At 41.9% G+C, this 17,948-nt stretch overlaps 1 protein-coding gene across 1 annotated transcript in view; it reads left to right on the top strand.

Moving 5' to 3' along the window:
* Positions 1-4,897, top strand: part of FAM117B (family with sequence similarity 117 member B) — a 578,958-nt gene extending 574,061 nt beyond the window's left edge. Inside the window, 1 exon segment of the mRNA XM_053698684.1 lies at positions 2,621-4,897. Coding sequence (XP_053554659.1) covers positions 2,621-2,936 — 316 coding nt within the window. The 3' untranslated portion in view covers positions 2,937-4,897.
* Positions 4,898-17,948: the final 13,051 nt, after the last annotated feature.

Genomic DNA, 17,948 nt, shown 5'->3' with positions numbered 1-17,948 from the left:
TCTAGATTCTCTGAGGCTGACTGCGTGGAGATTGAACGCTTAGTCTTAGCCAAGAGAGGGTTTTCTGAGAGTGTTATTAACACTCTGGTTCAAGCTCATAAGCCAGTTACTCGTTGTATCTACCTTGTACTGGTGTGAAGAGCATGGCTTTTCCTGGCATAAGGTTGAGGTTTCCAGAATTTTATCTTTTCTCCAGGATGGACTGGAGAAGAGTCTATCTGCTAGTTCCATGAAGGGACAGATATCGGCCCTGTCTGTGTTACTGCACAAGAGATTGGCTGAGCTTCCGTATGTGCAATCCTTTGTTAGGGCTCTGACTAGGATCAGACCTGTATTTAGATCTGAGGCTCCGTCTTGGAGCCTCAATCTTATTCTTAGTGTTGACATTAAATTGTTATCTGCAAAAGATTCTTTTTTTGTTGGCTATTGCCTCTGCTCGCAGAGTTTCTGAGATTACTGCTTTGCAATGTGACCCCCCTTATCTGGTTTTCCATGCTGATAAGGCGGTTTTACGCACTAAATTAGGGTTCCTCCCTAAGGTGGTTTTGGATCGTAACATTAATAAAGAAATTGTTGTTCCTTCCTTGTGTCCAAATCCTTCTTCAGCGAAGGAACATTTGCTTCACAATCTAGATGTGGTTTGTGCCTTGAAGTTCTATCTTCAGGCTACTAAGGAATTCAGACAATCTTCCTGTTTGTCATTTATACAGAGAAGCGTAAAGGGCGGAAGGCTACTACAACTTCCCTATCTTTCTGGTTGAGGAGTGTCACCCACTTAGCTTATGAGACAGCGGGAGACAGCTTCCTGAGAGGATAACGGCTCATTCCACTAGAGCAGTGGCTTCCTCCTAGACTTTTAAGAAAGAAGCCTCTGTGGATCAGATTTGTAAGGCTGTGGTGCCCTCAGAATAGGGTCCGTCTCTTTTTTGTTCCCTCCCATTTTTCCTTCAGTTTCCTCTGGAGCTTGGGTGTAGTTTTCCCAACAGTAAGGAATGAAGTTGTGGACTCTTTCCTTCCTTGCAGGGAGAGTCCACGACCCGCCCTTTATTTTATTTTTTTGTTGTGCGGCTCCCTTTTTATATTTCTTCTGGCGCCTTTATGCCCTGATGTTTCTCCTACTTTTCCTTGTTCCCTCGGCAGAATGACTGGGGGATAGGGGAAGTGGGAGAGATATTTAAGCCTTTGGCTGGGGTGTCTTTGCCTCCTCCTGGTGGCCTGGTATTTCCCAACAATAAGGAATGAAGTCGTGGACTCTACCTGCCAGGAAGGAATATCTATTTTCCAAAAAAATAATTATGTCCTGAGAATAGGGGTAGCACTCCCACTAGTACTGAGAAACTGAACTTGACACAATAATGCAGTATAACAATAGCAGTGTTCATTGGGACATTGCAAACTTATACATCAGTAATCATTTTATAAGCAAGGTGATAGATTAAACTATAAATGTGTGGTCTTATCTTCAGGTGTCAAATTATTATCAGTGTACGCAGGTAGCCAGGATCAAAGCCAGATACAGCATCACCACACAGCAGATGTGACAGGGGTTTTCTCGCTCAGATGTTCACAAACTTCTCCCCAAAGAACTTTCTCGATATAATCCTTTCCGAGCTAATCCACCACCCACCCTTAGCATGTCTAATTATTAAAACTGTTAGTGTGCAGGTGTGTCTACATGTTCTGTAAAACATATTTCTTAGCAATTGTGTTAGTTAACTGAAAGCTTTTCTCAAAACAAAAAAATAATCTTCTCACACCAGTACCACAAATTAGAATGTGACCCCCCCCCCTTCTCCTTCTAGATAAGTATGCTGCTATGATAACAAGACAGTGAATGCAGAAATACATGTGATGTGAAACAGTGTAACTTAATTCTGAATGTCATTTCTATTAAAGGCACATGTGCTAAAATATGTATATATACTTAATATATGTAAGCATACAGTGTATATATGTTCTCTAATAAGCAAAGGTTGTACATTGATTATCTGTGTATGGAATCATGAAAAGATTTCTATCCCTTACATTAATACATTTTAAAAAGCCCTCCTTTAGATGCAAAGAAAAACAAATGTCTTCAATGTTCCTTTAAGTGTAGTATTTACTTTTGCTTTGTTCTTTTGGTATTCTTAGTTGAAAGCTAAACCTAGGAGGTTCATAAGCTAATTTCTTAGACCTTGAAGACTGCCTCTAATCTAAATGCATTTTGACCACTAGAGGGCATTAGTTCATGTGTTTCATATAGATAACATTGAGCTCATGCACGTGAAGTTACCCTGAAGTGAGCACTGATTAGCTAAAATGCAAGTCTGTCAAAAGAAGTGAAACAAGGGGGCAGTTTGCAGAGGCTTAGATAAAAGGTAATTACAGAGGTAAAAAGTGTATTAATATAACAGTGTTGGTTATGCGCAACTGGGGAATGGGTAATAAAGGAATTATCTTTCTTTTTAAACAACAACTATTCATTCTGGTGTTGACTGTCCCTTTAAGTTTTCTGCTTGTTTGTGTATGAATACTTGTCAAATGTTTTAAATAGCATATCCAGTAATGCAAACCCAATTTCCTGATGTTAATTTTTTGCAGACTTTAAAGTAACATGTTTTTATCTTTTTGTCTTTAGGCCCAAACCGCTTCTTGAAATTCCATCTTTTTATTGTCCGGACAAGAACAAAGTTAACTTTATTCCCAAGAGTGGTTCTGCTTTTTGTCTCGTCAGCATCCTCAAGCCTCTTCTCCCAAATCAGGAGATTACCTTTAAAAACTCTGGTCACAGTCTAACTGTGCCATCTGGTATTCCTCCATCACTTGTTCAGAATTTTAGCATGACATCAATTTCAGCCAACATAGAACAAGAACGTAACTCTCGTGGGACAAATACCCTTGCTCCTCCAATGTCTCTTCTGCACCCAACTGGACAAATTGATGAAGAAGACTAGAAATGTGTCAATCTTCTCACTGTGTGCTCTCTGAGAAGAGATGTTATACACATCCATGGCTTCACTGTTGGCCTTTTTTTCCTTTAGTAAATGGGGAACCTATAAACATTACTAATGCCAATTACCATCAAATTGTAGCAAGGGCTTCTTACTGTAGTTCAGTCTGTGTTTGTGTATGTACATAATATTTATATGTATTTATATATATATATATACATATATATATATGTGTGTGTGTGTGTATGTGTATGTATATATATATATATATATATATAAATATATATGTGTGTGTGTGTGTGTATGTATGTATATATATATATATATATATATATATATATATATATATATATATATATATATATATTGCAAGTCAAAGATTAAACAACAAAAATGGGCTGCACTCAAAAGGTTTTCTAAATCATAGGTAAAACTATTTGAAGTTTCAGAGAAACTAGCTTTCCTCCTTCAGAAATATATAAATGTCAAATGACCTATGATGTAAAAATCCTGTGTGTATGTATATATAGATAGAATTTTTTATTATTATTATTATTATTTTTTCTTAATCTCAAGATTCAAGAACTTGCTGCGATTCAGAGAAGCCAGTGGGTTAAATTCTAACTCAGTGAACACTTAAAAGGAGAGGAAAAGAAATGGAACAAAATAATAAAGATATGGTGCATGTGTATGATTAATTATTTAACAAATGGATTATATGTGTTTTACTGGTTGTTGTATTACAGCTGTGGGGACCAAATATAATCATTTATATTCAGCTGCTCCCTGTAGATAATAGGAAAAAAAGAATGAAAAGGATTCAAGTAGAAAGCATTAGTTGATTAGTACATTGGTTGTTATATGATGTTTTAAATGTGCCTCTCTTTGTCCACAATATTTAAAAAAGAAAACATATTACTGATTGTATGAAGATCTATATCTCATATTCTGCTATAAACAGGACTTATTTATTAAGTTGTACCTGGTAATTAGCCATTACAAAACATAGATGATCCCACAGTACCCCTTTCCAGACTTTTAAATCTTGACATTTGCTATTATTTTTGCTGTTTCCTTTTATTTAAACATTTTAAAATGTAAACTACTTGTTTTGTTTATAAGTCATGGGTAGACAGGTCAAAATATCGTATCTACGTATGTCTTATAATTCTTATATTGAATAAATATGTATACAGTACTTTTTCTGACCTATATTTTCTTTTATTCTTGACAGCACGAGTCAGGATATGATTCAATATTAGGGATATGCATTTGAGTATCCGAATGCGGAATTAATCAGCTGCTCGTGCCCTTCGGATAGTTTCGTAGCTGGATTGATTCTTGTAAAAGATCCCCACTGTAAGATCTGGATTTACACAGATCTTAGTGTGGGTTGTTATAGGAATCAATATGGCTACAAAACTATCCGAAGGGCACGAGCTGCTGCTTACTTTCTGCATTCAAATCCTCAGGATCCAAATGCACATCCCTATTTAATGCAGAGAAAATGAAAAACTTCCCATAACTTATTGAACACGGGAGAAAAAAACTTGGTGACAGGCGAAAAAAACACGGGAGGAAAAAACTTATATTTTACCTTTTTTTTTTTTAGGGGGGTTTTACATTTGAAACTTTGTTTGTCACAACTTTCAAAGATTTTTCCAACTGTCTAGCTACAGTTTACATTCCCCTCTGTTTCACCTGCATTATTGTACTGTTCACTCAGCTGCCCAAGTGGTAATTTTTCACTTCAACATATTCGTCTATGTGAAGAACATTGGAAATGTAAAATATTAAGATTTTCATGTCAGGTTAGCGCACTTGAGAAGATGCAATTGGGTGTGCGCGCAAGTAGGGTGTTTACTTTCAATTTGTAATACATTAAATACCGCTCCACTTGTAATCTGGCTCAATATTGGTGTTAATGTCTTGTTTGGCATTATAAAGATTATTATTTACAGCAATGGTGTTACTCTCCTTCCTTTCAATGTCTGGCCATTAAAATCTAGCATCAGGCAATATTGTTGGATTATATTAAACTAAAAACATGGGTACAAGCAACAGGCCACAACAAAGGCATACATCAAATTATTTTTCCTGCTTTTCTTGCCAGTCTATGATTCTCTGGGCAGTAAGGTAATTTTGTGTTACTGTTGCTTTATTCAGGTGGCATCCGCTATTACTGCACCCACCAAACTGCCCACTGATTGGTCTCTTTAGGAGCTAACCCTCACTCTCTGGAGGCCACAGAACTTTTTTTTACAGTCTTAGTCTACTGAATTTTTAGTTGGATTTATACCTTAAAGCATAAGGATAATAATAGTATTCCCCAGCTGTACAGCAGATTACCCCCTTCTGATTTGGAACAGAGTATTTGAGCTATAAAGCACCATAAGCCTACATAACGTCTTCTGGAAGTGCATATTTTATATTCCAGAAGTGATATATTTATGAATCAGTATAAGCATCACATTACTTTAGGTTTTCTGTTGGACTTTTAACCATTCAGATTGTATCACTTCTAAGTGACCCTTGCTCTGCTTGAGCTGCAGAGATCAAGATAACATCCTCAAGACACCTGCTGGAGAAAATCTATGTGCCATTTGAGACCGTTGTAAGCAGCACTGGTTACATAACAAAATGTAAAGACTAATTAACCACTTAAAAAGTTTGGCTAAAAAGGATTCTAAAACAGACCATCATGTGCAGTGAAACAGAGGTTTTTATTTTTTTAAATGGATACCAGGCCATTGACCCATGAACAGTTTCTCAATCTTTTGTTACATGTGGAGCTTGAGATCATCTTGTATATGGCCAATAGTCCTGTCACACAAGTAAAATATATAAAGCTGTGCTTCTGACCTTAAAGCAAACTCAGCACCCATTCAACCATTCACATGAACAGGGATTTTTTTCTGTTGCATGTGGTTATTTCCAGTTTCATTAAAATAAATATAGAAATACATTTTCCTATGCTTTGCTTTGGCCAACTTTTCATGGATCAATGCCCCTTATTTCTGTAGACACATAGCAATGTTTTGATTTTTAATGTATTATGGTACTGACCTGGTGGTCATAAATTATCTCCTGCTTCATGTGCTGTCATGATGAAGAACGTGATTTTCTCCAACATAGGTGTGTCCGGTCCACGGCGTCATCCTTACTTGTGGGATATTCTCTTCCCCAACAGGAAATGGCAAAGAGCCCAGCAAAGCTGGTCACATGATCCCTCCTAGGCTCCGCCTACCCCAGTCATTCTCTTTGCCGTTGTACAGGCAACATCTCCACGGAGATGGCTTAGAGTTTTTTAGTGTTTAACTGTAGTTTTTCATTATTCAATCAAGAGTTTGTTATTTTCAAATAGTGCTGGTACGTACTATTTACTCAGAAACAGAAAAGAGATGAAGAATTCTGTTTGTATGAGGAAAATGATTTTAGCAACCGTAACTAAAATCCATGGCTGTTCCACACAGGACTGTTGAGAGCAATTAACTTCAGTTGGGGGAACAGTGTGCAGTCTCTTACTGCTTGAGGTATGACACATTCTAACAAGACGATGTAATGCTGGAAGCTGTCATTTTCCCTATGGGATCCGGTAAGCCATGTTTATTACGATTGTAAATAAGGGCTTCACAAGGGCTTATTTAAACTGTAGACTTTTTCTGGGCTAAATCGATTGATTATTAACACATATTTAGCCTTGAGGAATCATTTTTTATGGGTATTTTGATATAATAATATCGGCAGGCACTGTTTTAGACACCTTATTCTTTAGGGGCTTTCCCAAAGCATAGGCAGAGTCTCATTTTCGCGCCGGTGTTGCGCACTTGTTTTTGAGAGGCATGGCATGCAGTCGCATGTGAGAGGAGCTCTGATACTTATAAAAGACTTCTGAAGGCGTCATTTGGTATCGTATTCCCCTTTGGGTTTGGTTGGGTCTCAGCAAAGCAGATACCAGGGACTGTAAAGGGGTTTAAAGCTTAAAACGGCTCCGGTTCCGTTATTTTAAGGGTTAAAGCTTCCAAAATTGGTGTGCAATATTTTCAAAGCTTTAAGACGCTGTGGTGAAAATTTGGTGAATTTTGAACAATTCCTTCATGTTTTTTCGCAATTGCAGTAATAAAGTGTGTTCAGTTTAAAATTTAAAGTGACAGTAACGGTTTTATTTTAAAACGTTTTTTGTACTTTCTGTTCAAGTTTATGCCTGTTTAACATGTCTGAACTACCAGATAGACTGTGTTCTGAATGTGGGGAAGCCAGAATTCCTATTCATTTAAATAAATGTGATTTATGTGATAATGACAATGATGCCCAAGATGATTCCTCAAGTGAGGGGAGTAAGCATGGTACTGCATCATTCCCTCCTTCGTCTACACGAGTCTTGCCCACTCAGGAGGCCCCTAGTACATCTAGCGCGCCAATACTCCTTACTATGCAACAATTAACGGCTGTAATGGATAATTCTGTCAAAAACATTTTAGCCAAAATGAACCCTTGTCAGCGTAAGCGTGGCTGCTCTGTTTTAGTTACTGAAGAGCATGACGACGCTGATATTAATATCTCTGAAGGGCCCCTAACCCAATCTGAGGGGGCCAGGGAGGTTTTGTCTGAGGGAGAAATTACTGATTTAGGGAACATTTCTCAGCAGGCTGAATCTGATGTGATTACATTTAAATTTAAATTGGAACATCTCCGCATTTTGCTTAAGGAGGTATTATCCACTCTGGATGATTGTGAAAATTTAGTCATCCCAGAGAAACTATGTAAAATGGACAAGTTCCTAGAGGTGCCGGGGCTCCCAGAAGCTTTTCCTATACCCAAGCGGGTGGCGGACATTGTTAATAAAGAATGGGAAAGGCCCGGTATTCCTTTCGTCCCTCCCCCCATATTTAAAAAATTGTTTCCTATGGTCGACCCCAGAAAGGACTTATGGCAGTCAGTCCCCAAGGTCGAGGGAGCGGTTTCTACTTTAAACAAACGCACCACTATTCCCATAGAGGATAGTTGTGCTTTCAAAGATCCTATGGATAAAAAAATTAGAAGGTTTGCTTAAAAAGATGTTTGTTCAGCAGGGTTACCTTCTACAACCCATTTCATGCATTGTCCCTGTCACTACTGCCGCATATTTCTGGTTTGATGAACTGCTTAAGGTGCTCGATAGTGACTCTCCTCCTTATGAGGAGATTATGGACAGAATCAATGCTCTCAAATTGGCTAATTCTTTCACTCTAGACGCCTCTTTGCAATTGGCTAAGTTAGCGGCTAAGAACTCTGGGTTTGCTATTGTGGCGCGCAGAGCGCTTTGGTTGAAATCTTGGTCGGCTGATGCGTCTTCCAAGAACAAGCTACTAAACATTCCTTTCAAGGGGAAAACGTTGTTTGGTCCTGACTTGAAAGAGATTATCTCTGATATCACTGGGGGTAAGGGCCACGCCCTTCCTCAGGATCGGCCTTTCAAGGCAAAAAATAGACCTAATTTTCGTCCCTTTCGTAAAAACGGACCAGCCCAAGGTGCTACGTCCTCTAAGCAAGAGGGTAATACTTCTCAGGCCAAGCCAGCTTGGAGACCAATGCAAGGCTGGAACAAGGGAAAGCAGGCCAAGAAACCTGCCACTGCTACCAAGACAGCATGAAATATTGGCCCCCGATCCGGGACCGGATCTGGTGGGGGGCAGACTCTCTCTCTTCGCTCAGGCTTGGGCAAGAGATGTTCTGGATCCTTGGGCGCTAGAAATAGTCTCCCAGGGTTATCTTCTGGAATTCAAGGGACTTCCCCCAAGGGGGAGGTTCCACAGGTCGCAGTTGTCTTCAGACCACATAAAAAGACAGGCGTTCTTACATTGTGTAGAAGACCTGTTAAAAATGGGAGTGATTCATCCTGTTCCATTAAGAGAACAGGGGATGGGGTTCTACTCCAATCTGTTCATAGTTCCCAAAAAAGAGGGAACGTTCAGACCAATCCTAGATCTCAAGATCTTAAACAAATTTCTCAAGGTCCCATCGTTCAAGATGGAAACCATCCGAACTATCCTTCCTTCCATCCAGGAAGGTCAATTCATGACCACGGTGGATTTAAAGGATGCGTATCTACATATTCCTATCCACAAGGAACATCATCGGTTCCTAAGGTTTGCATTCCTGGACAAACATTACCAGTTCGTGGCGCTTCCTTTCGGATTAGCCACTGCTCCAAGGATTTTCACAAAGGTACTAGGGTCCCTTCTAGCGGTGCTAAGACCAAGGGGCATTGCAGTAGTACCTTACCTGGACGACATTCTGATTCAAGCGTCGTCCCTTCCTCAAGCAAAGGCTCACACGGACATTGTCCTGGCCTTTCTCAGATCTCACGGCTGGAAAGTGAACGTGGAAAAGAGTTCTCTATCCCCGTCAACAAGGGTTCCCTTCTTGGGAACAATTATAGACTCCTTAGAAATGAGGATCTTTCTAACAGAGGCCAGAAAAACAAAGCTTCTGGACTCTTGTCGGATACTTCATTCCGTTCCTCTTCCTTCCATAGCTCAGTGCATGGAAGTGATCGGGTTGATGGTGGCGGCGATGGACATAGTTCCTTTTGCGCGCATTCATCTAAGACCATTACAACTGTGCATGCTCAGTCAGTGGAATGGGGACTATACAGACTTGTCTCCGAAGATACAAGTAAATCAGAACCAGAGACTCACTCCGTTGGTGGCTGTCCCTGGACAATCTGTCTCAAGGGATGATGTTCCACAGACCAGAGGGGGTCATTGTCACGACCGACGCCAGTCTGATAGGCTGGGGCGCGGTCTGGGGATCCCTGAAAGCTCAGGGTCTTTGGTCTCGGGAAGAATCTCTTCTACCGATAAATATTCTGGAACTGAGAGCGATATTCAATGCTCTCCAGGCCTGGCCCCAGCTTGCGAGGACCAGGTTCATACGGTTTCAATCAGACAACATGACGACTGTTGCGTACATCAACCATCAGGGGGGAACAAGGAGTTCCCTAGCGATGGAAGAAGTAACCAAAATAATTCTTTGGGCGGAGTCTCACTCCTGCCACCTGTCTGCTATCCACATCCCAGGAGTGGAAAATTGGGAAGCGGATTTTCTGAGTCGGCAGACATTGCATCCGGGGGAGTGGGAACTCCATCCGGAAATCTTTGCCCAAGTCACTCACCTGTGGGGCATTCCAGACATGGATCTGATGGCCTCTCGTCAGAACTTCAAAGTTCCTTGCTACGGGGCCAGATCCAGGGATCCCAAGGCGGCTCTAGTGGATGCACTAGTGGCACCTTGGACCTTCAAACTAGCTTATGTGTTCCCGCCATTTCCTCTCATCCCCAGGCTGATAGCCAGGATCAAGCAGGAGAGGGCGTCGGTGATCTTGATAGCTCCTGCGTGGCCACGCAGGACTTGGTATGCAGATCTGGTGAATATGTCATCGGCTCCACCTTGGAAGCTACCTTTGAGACGAGACCTTCTTGTTCAGGGTCCGTTCGAACATCCGAATCTGGTTTCACTCCAGCTGACTGCTTGGAGATTGAACGCTTGATTTTATCGAAGCGAGGATTCTCAGATTCTGTTATCGATACTCTTGTTCAGGCCAGAAAGCCTGTGACTAGAAAGATTTACCACAAAATTTGGAAAAAATATATCTGTTGGTGTGAATCTAAAGGATTCCCTTGGGACAAGGTTAAGATTCCTAGGATTCTATCCTTCCTTCAAGAAGGATTGGAAAAAGGATTATCTGCAAGTTCCCTGAAGGGACAGATTTCTGCCTTGTCGGTATTACTTCACAAAAAGCTGGCAGCTGTGCCAGATGTTCAAGCCTTTGTGCAGGCTCTGGTTAGAATCAAGCCTGTTTACAAACCTTTGACTCCTCCTTGGAGTCTCAATTTAGTTCTTTCAGTTCTTCAGGGGGTTCCGTTTGAACCCTTACATTCCGTTGATATTAAGTTATTATCTTGGAAAGTTTTGTTTTTAGTTGCGATTTCTTCTGCCAGAAGAGTCTCAGAATTATCTGCTCTGCAGTGTTCTCCTCCTTATCTGGTGTTCCATGCAGATAAGGTGGTTTTACGTACTAAACCTGGTTTTCTTCCAAAAGTTGTTTCTAACAAAAACATTAACCAGGAGATTATCGTACCTTCTCTGTGTCCGAAACCAGTTTCAAAGAAGGAACGTTTGTTGCACAATTTGGATGTTGTTCGCGCTCTAAAATTCTATTTAGATGCTACAAAGGATTTTAGACAAACATCTTCCTTGTTTGTTGTTTATTCAGGTAAAAGGAGAGGTCAAAAAGCAACTTCTACCTCTCTCTCTTTTTGGATTAAAAGCATCATCAGATTGGCTTACGAGACTGCCGGACGGCAGCCTCCCGAAAGAATCACAGCTCATTCCACTAGGGCTGTGGCTTCCACATGGGCCTTCAAGAACGAGGCTTCTGTTGATCAGATATGTAGGGCAGCGACTTGGTCTTCACTGCACACTTTTACCAAATTTTACAAGTTTGATACTTTTGCTTCTTCTGAGGCTATTTTTGGGAGAAAGGTTTTGCAAGCCGTGGTGCCTTCCATTTAGGTGACCTGATTTGCTCCCTCCCTTCATCCGTGTCCTAAAGCTTTGGTATTGGTTCCCACAAGTAAGGATGACGCCGTGGACCGGACACACCTATGTTGGAGAAAACAGAATTTATGTTTACCTGATAAATTTCTTTCTCCAACGGTGTGTCCGGTCCACGGCCCGCCCTGGTTTTTTTAATCAGGTCTGATATTTTATTTTCTTTAACTACAGTCACCACGGTACCATATGGTTTCTCCTATGCAAATATTCCTCCTTAACGTCGGTCGAATGACTGGGGTAGGCGGAGCCTAGGAGGGATCATGTGACCAGCTTTGCTGGGCTCTTTGCCATTTCCTGTTGGGGAAGAGAATATCCCACAAGTAAGGATGACGCCGTGGACCGGACACACCGTTGGAGAAAGAAATTTATCAGGTAAACATAAATTCTGTTTTTTTTTTTCTTGTGATGACACATGAAGAACACACTCCTGGTTTGGAACTCTTTTTGGAGTCTCTTCAGACAGTCATTTTTACATTTTCACTTTTTTCAGGTAGTGACTTGATACTTAACTTTTGGATTAATATTATCTCCTTTTCTCCAACATAGGTGTGTCCGGTCCACGGCGTCATCCTTACTTGTGGGATATTCTCTTCCCCAACAGGAAATGGCAAAGAGCCCAGCAAAGCTGGTCACATGATCCCTCCTAGGCTCCGCCTACCCCAGTCATTCTCTTTGCCGTTGTACAGGCAACATCTCCACGGAGATGGCTTAGAGTTTTTTAGTGTTTAACTGTAGTTTTTTTTATTCAATCAAGAGTTTGTTATTTTAAAATAGTGCTGGTATGTACTATTTACTCTGAAACAGAAAAGAGATGAAGATTTCTGTTTGTAAGAGGAAAATGATTTTAGCAACCGTTACTAAAATCCATGGCTGTTCCACACAGGACTGTTGAGAGGAATTAACTTCAGTTGGGGGAACAGTGAGCAGTCTTTTGCTGCTTGAGGTATGACACATTCTAACAAGACGATGTAATGCTGGAAGCTGTCATTTTCCCTATGGGATCCGGTAAGCCATTTTTATTCAGACAGTAAATAAGGGCTTCACAAGGGCTTATTAAGACTGTAGACATTTTCTGGGCTAAATCGATTCATATATACACATATTTAGCCTTGAGGAATCATTTAATCTGGGTATTTTTGTAAAATAATATCGGCAGGCACTGTTTTAGACACCTTATTCTCTAGGGGCTTTCCCTAATCATAGGCAGAGCCTCATTTTCGCGCCGGTATTGCGCACTTGTTTTTGAGAAGCATGACATGCAGTCGCATGTGTGAGGAGCTCTGATACATAGAAAAGACTTTCTGAAGGCGTCATTTGGTATCGTATTCCCCTTTGGGCTTGGTTGGGTCTCAGCAAAGCAGATACCAGGGACTGTAAAGGGGTTAAAGATAAAAACGGCTCCGGTTCCGTTATTTTAAGGGTTAAAGCTTCCAAATTTGGTGTGCAATACTTTTAAGGCTTTAAGACACTGTGGTGAAATTTTGGTGAATTTTGAACAATTCCTTCATACTTTTTCGCAATTGCAGTAATAAAGTGTGTTCAGTTTAAAATTTAAAGTGACAGTAACGGTTTTATTTTAAAACGTTTTTTGTACTTTGTTATCAAGTTTATGCCTGTTTAACATGTCTGAACTACCAGATAGACTGTGTTCTGAATGTGGGGAAGCCAAGGTTCCTTCTCATTTAAATAGATGTGATTTATGTGACACTGAAAATGATGCCCAAGATGATTCCTCAAGTGAGGGGAGTAAGCATGGTACTGCATCATTCCCTCCTTCGTCTACACGAGTCTTGCCCACTCAGGAGGCCCCTAGTACATCTAGCGCGCCAATACTCCTTACTATGCAACAATTAACGGCTGTAATGGATAATTCTATCAAAAACATTTTAGCCAAAATGCCCACTTATCAGCGCAAGCGCGACTGCTCTGTTTTAGATACTGAAGAGCATGGGGACGCTGATGATAATGGTTCTGAAATGCCCCTACACCAGTCTGAGGGGGCCAGGGAGGTTTTGTCTGAGGGAGAAATTTCAGATTCAGGGAAAATTTCTCAACAAGCTGAACCCGATGTGATTACATTTAAATTTAAGTTGGAACATCTCCGCGCTCTGCTTAAGGAGGTATTATCCACTCTGGATGATTGTGAGAATTTGATCATCCCAGAGAAACTATGTAAAATGGACAAGTTCCTAGAGGTCCCGGGGCTCCCAGAAGCTTTTCCTATACCCAAGCGGGTGGCGGACATTGTAAATAAAGAATGGGAAAGGCCCGGTATACCTTTCGTCCCTCCCCCCATATTTAAAAAATTGTTTCCTATGGTCGACCCCAGAAAGGACTTATGGCAGACAGTCCCCAAGGTCGAGGGAGCGGTTTCTACTTTAAACAAACGCACCACTATACCCATAGAAGATAGTTGTGCTTTCAAAGATCCTATGGATAAAAAATTAGAAGGTTTGCTTAAAAAGATGTTTGTTCAGCAAGGTTACCTTCTACAACCAATTTCATGCATTGTCCCTGTCACTACAGCCGTGTGTTTCTGGTTCGATGAGCTAGTAAAGGCGATCGATAGTGATTCTCCTCCTTATGAGGAGATTATGGACAGAATCCGTGCTCTCAAATTGGCCAATTCTTTCACCCTAGACGCCACTTTGCAATTGGCTAGGTTAGCGGCGAAAAATTCTGGGTTTGCTATTGTGGCGCGCAGAGCGCTTTGGTTGAAATCTTGGTCAGCGGATGCGTCTTCCAAGAACAAACTACTTAACATTCCTTTCAAGGGGAAAACGCTGTTTGGCCCTGACTTGAAAGAGATTATCTCTGATATCACTGGGGGTAAGGGCCACGCCCTTCCTCAGGATAGGTCTTTCAAGGCCAAAAATAAACCTAATTTTCGTCCCTTTCGTAGAAACGGACCAGCCCCAAGTGCTACGTCCTCTAAGCAAGAGGGTAATACTTCTCAAGCCAAGCCAGCCTGGAGACCAATGCAAGGCTGGAACAAGGGAAAGCAGGCCAAGAAACCTGCCACTGCTACCAAGACAGCATGAAATGTTGGCCCCCGATCCGGGACCGGATCTGGTGGGGGGCAGACTCTCTCTCTTTGCTCAGGCTTGGGCAAGAGATGTTCTGGATCCTTGGGCACTAGAAATAGTCTCCCAAGGTTATCTTCTGGAATTCAAGGGGCTTCCCCCAAGGGGGAGGTTCCACAGGTCTCAATTGTCTTCAGACCATATAAAGAGACAGGCATTCTTACATTGTGTAGAAGACCTGTTAAAAATGGGAGTGATTCATCCTGTTCCATTAGGAGAACAAGGGATGGGGTTCTACTCCAATCTGTTCATAGTTCCCAAAAAAGAGGGAACGTTCAGACCAATCTTAGATCTCAAGATCTTAAACAAGTTTCTCAAGGTTCCATCGTTCAAAATGGAAACCATTCGAACAATTCTTCCTTCCATCCAGGAAGGTCAATTCATGACCACGGTGGATTTAAAGGATGCGTATCTACATATTCCTATCCACAAGGAACATCATCGGTTCCTAAGGTTCGCATTCCTGGACAAGCATTACCAGTTCGTGGCGCTTCCTTTCGGATTAGCCACTGCTCCAAGGATTTTCACAAAGGTACTAGGGTCCCTTCTAGCGGTACTAAGACCAAGGGGCATTGCAGTAGTTCCTTACTTGGACGACATTCTGATTCAAGCGTCGTCCCTTCCTCAAGCAAAGGCTCACACGGACATTGTCCTGGCCTTTCTCAGATCTCACGGATGGAAAGTGAACGTGGAAAAGAGTTCTCTATCTCCGTCGACAAGGGTTCCCTTCTTGGGAACAATAATAGACTCCTTAGAAATGAGGATTTTTCTGACAGAGGCCAGAAAAACAAAACTTCTAAACTCTTGTCAAACACTTCATTCCGTTCCTCTTCCTTCCATAGCGCAGTGCATGGAAGTAATAGGTTTGATGGTAGCGACAATGGACATAGTTCCTTTTGCGCGCATTCATCTAAGACCATTACAACTGTGCATGCTCAGTCAGTGGAATGGGGACTATACAGACTTGTCTCCGAAGATACAAGTAAATCAGAGGACCAGAGACTCACTCCGTTGGTGGCTGTCCCTGGACAACCTGTCACAAGGGATGACCTTCCGCAGACCAGAGTGGGTCATTGTCACGACCGACGCCAGTCTGATGGGCTGGGGCGCGGTCTGGGGACCCCTGAAAGCTCAGGGTCTTTGGTCTCGGGAAGAATCTCTTCTACCGATAAATATTCTGGAACTGAGAGCGATATTCAATGCTCTCAAGGCTTGGCCTCAGCTAGCAAAGGCCAAGTTCATACGGTTTCAATCAGACAACATGACGACTGTTGCGTACATCAACCATCAGGGGGGAACAAGGAGTTTCCTGGCGATGGAAGAAGTGACCAAAATCATTCAATGGGCGGAGACTCACTCCTGCCACCTATCTGCAATCCACATCCCAGGAGTGGAAAATTGGGAAGCGGATTTTCTGAGTCGTCAGACATTACATCCGGGGGAGTGGGAACTCCATCCGGAAATCTTTGCCCAAATTACTCAACTGTGGGGCATTCCAGACATGGATCTGATGGCCTCTCGTCAGAACTTCAAGGTTCCTTGCTACGGGTCCAGATCCAGGGATCCCAAGGCGACTCTAGTAGATGCACTAGTAGCACCTTGGACCTTCAAACTAGCTTATGTATTCCCGCCGTTTCCTCTCATCCCCAGGCTGGTAGCCAGGATCAATCAAGAGAGGGCGTCGGTGATCTTGATAGCTCCTGCGTGGCCACGCAGGACTTGGTATGCAGATCTGGTGAATATGTCATCGGCTCCACCATGGAAGCTACCTTTGAGACGAGACCTTCTTGTTCAAGGTCCGTTCGAACATCCGAATCTGATCTCACTCCAGCTGACTGCTTGGAGATTGAACGCTTGATCTTATCAAAACGAGGGTTCTCAGATTCTGTTATTGATACTCTTGTTCAGGCCAGAAAGCCTGTAACTAGAAAAATTTACCACAAAATATGGAAAAAATATATCTGTTGGTGTGAATCTAAAGGATTCCCTTGGGACAAGGTAAAGATTCCTAAGATTCTATCCTTTCTTCAAGAAGGATTGGAGAAAGGATTATCTGCAAGTTCCTTGAAGGGACAGATTTCTGCCTTGTCTGTGTTACTTCACAAAAAGCTGGCAGCTGTGCCAGATGTTCAAGCCTTTGTTCAGGCTCTGGTTAGAATCAAGCCTGTTTACAAACCTTTGACTCCTCCTTGGAGTCTCAACTTAGTTCTTTCAGTTCTTCAGGGGGTTCCGTTTGAACCCTTACATTCCGTTGATATTAAGTTATTATCTTGGAAAGTTTTGTTTTTGGTTGCAATTTCTTCTGCTAGAAGAGTTTCAGAATTATCTGCTCTGCAGTGTTCTCCTCCTTATCTGGTGTTCCATGCAGATAAGGTGGTTTTACGTACTAAACCTGGTTTTCTTCCAAAAGTTGTTTCTAACAAAAACATTAACCAGGAGATAGTCGTACCTTCTTTGTGTCCGAAACCAGTTTCGAAGAAGGAACGTTTGTTGCACAATTTGGATGTTGTTCGCGCTCTAAAATTCTATTTAGATGCTACAAAGGATTTTAGACAAACATCTTCCTTGTTTGTTGTTTATTCTGGTAAAAGGAGAGGTCAAAAAGCAACTTCTACCTCTCTCTCTTTTTGGATTAAAAGCATCATCAGATTGGCTTATGTGACTGCCGGACGGCAGCCTCCTGAAAGAATCACAGCTCATTCCACTAGGGCTGTGGCTTCCACATGGGCCTTCAAGAACGAGGCTTCTGTTGATCAGATATGTAGGGCAGCGACTTGGTCTTCACTGCACACTTTTACCAAATTTTACAAGTTTGATACTTTTGCTTCTTCTGAGGCTATTTTTGGGAGAAAGGTTTTGCAAGCCGTGGTGCCTTCCATTTAGGTGACCTGATTTGCTCCCTCCCTTCATCCGTGTCCTAAAGCTTTGGTATTGGTTCCCACAAGTAAGGATGACGCCGTGGACCGGACACACCTATGTTGGAGAAAACAGAATTTATGTTTACCTGATAAATTACTTTCTCCAACGGTGTGTCCGGTCCACGGCCCGCCCTGGTTTTTTAATCAGGTCTGATAATTTATTTTCTTTAACTACAGTCACCACGGTATCATATGGTTTCTCCTATGCAAATATTCCTCCTTAACGTCGGTCGAATGACTGGGGTAGGCGGAGCCTAGGAGGGATCATGTGACCAGCTTTGCTGGGCTCTTTGCCATTTCCTGTTGGGGAAGAGAATATCCCACAAGTAAGGATGACGCCGTGGACCGGACACACCGTTGGAGAAAGTAATTTATCAGGTAAACATAAATTCTGTTTTTCATATGTTGTCACTCGG

The sequence above is a fragment of the Bombina bombina genome, chromosome 1 (genome assembly GCF_027579735.1).
Source record: "Bombina bombina isolate aBomBom1 chromosome 1, aBomBom1.pri, whole genome shotgun sequence".
Lineage (NCBI taxonomy): Eukaryota > Metazoa > Chordata > Amphibia > Anura > Bombinatoridae > Bombina > Bombina bombina.
Note: the sequence above shows the minus strand (reverse complement) of the source record. Positions and strands in the feature narration are given on the sequence as shown.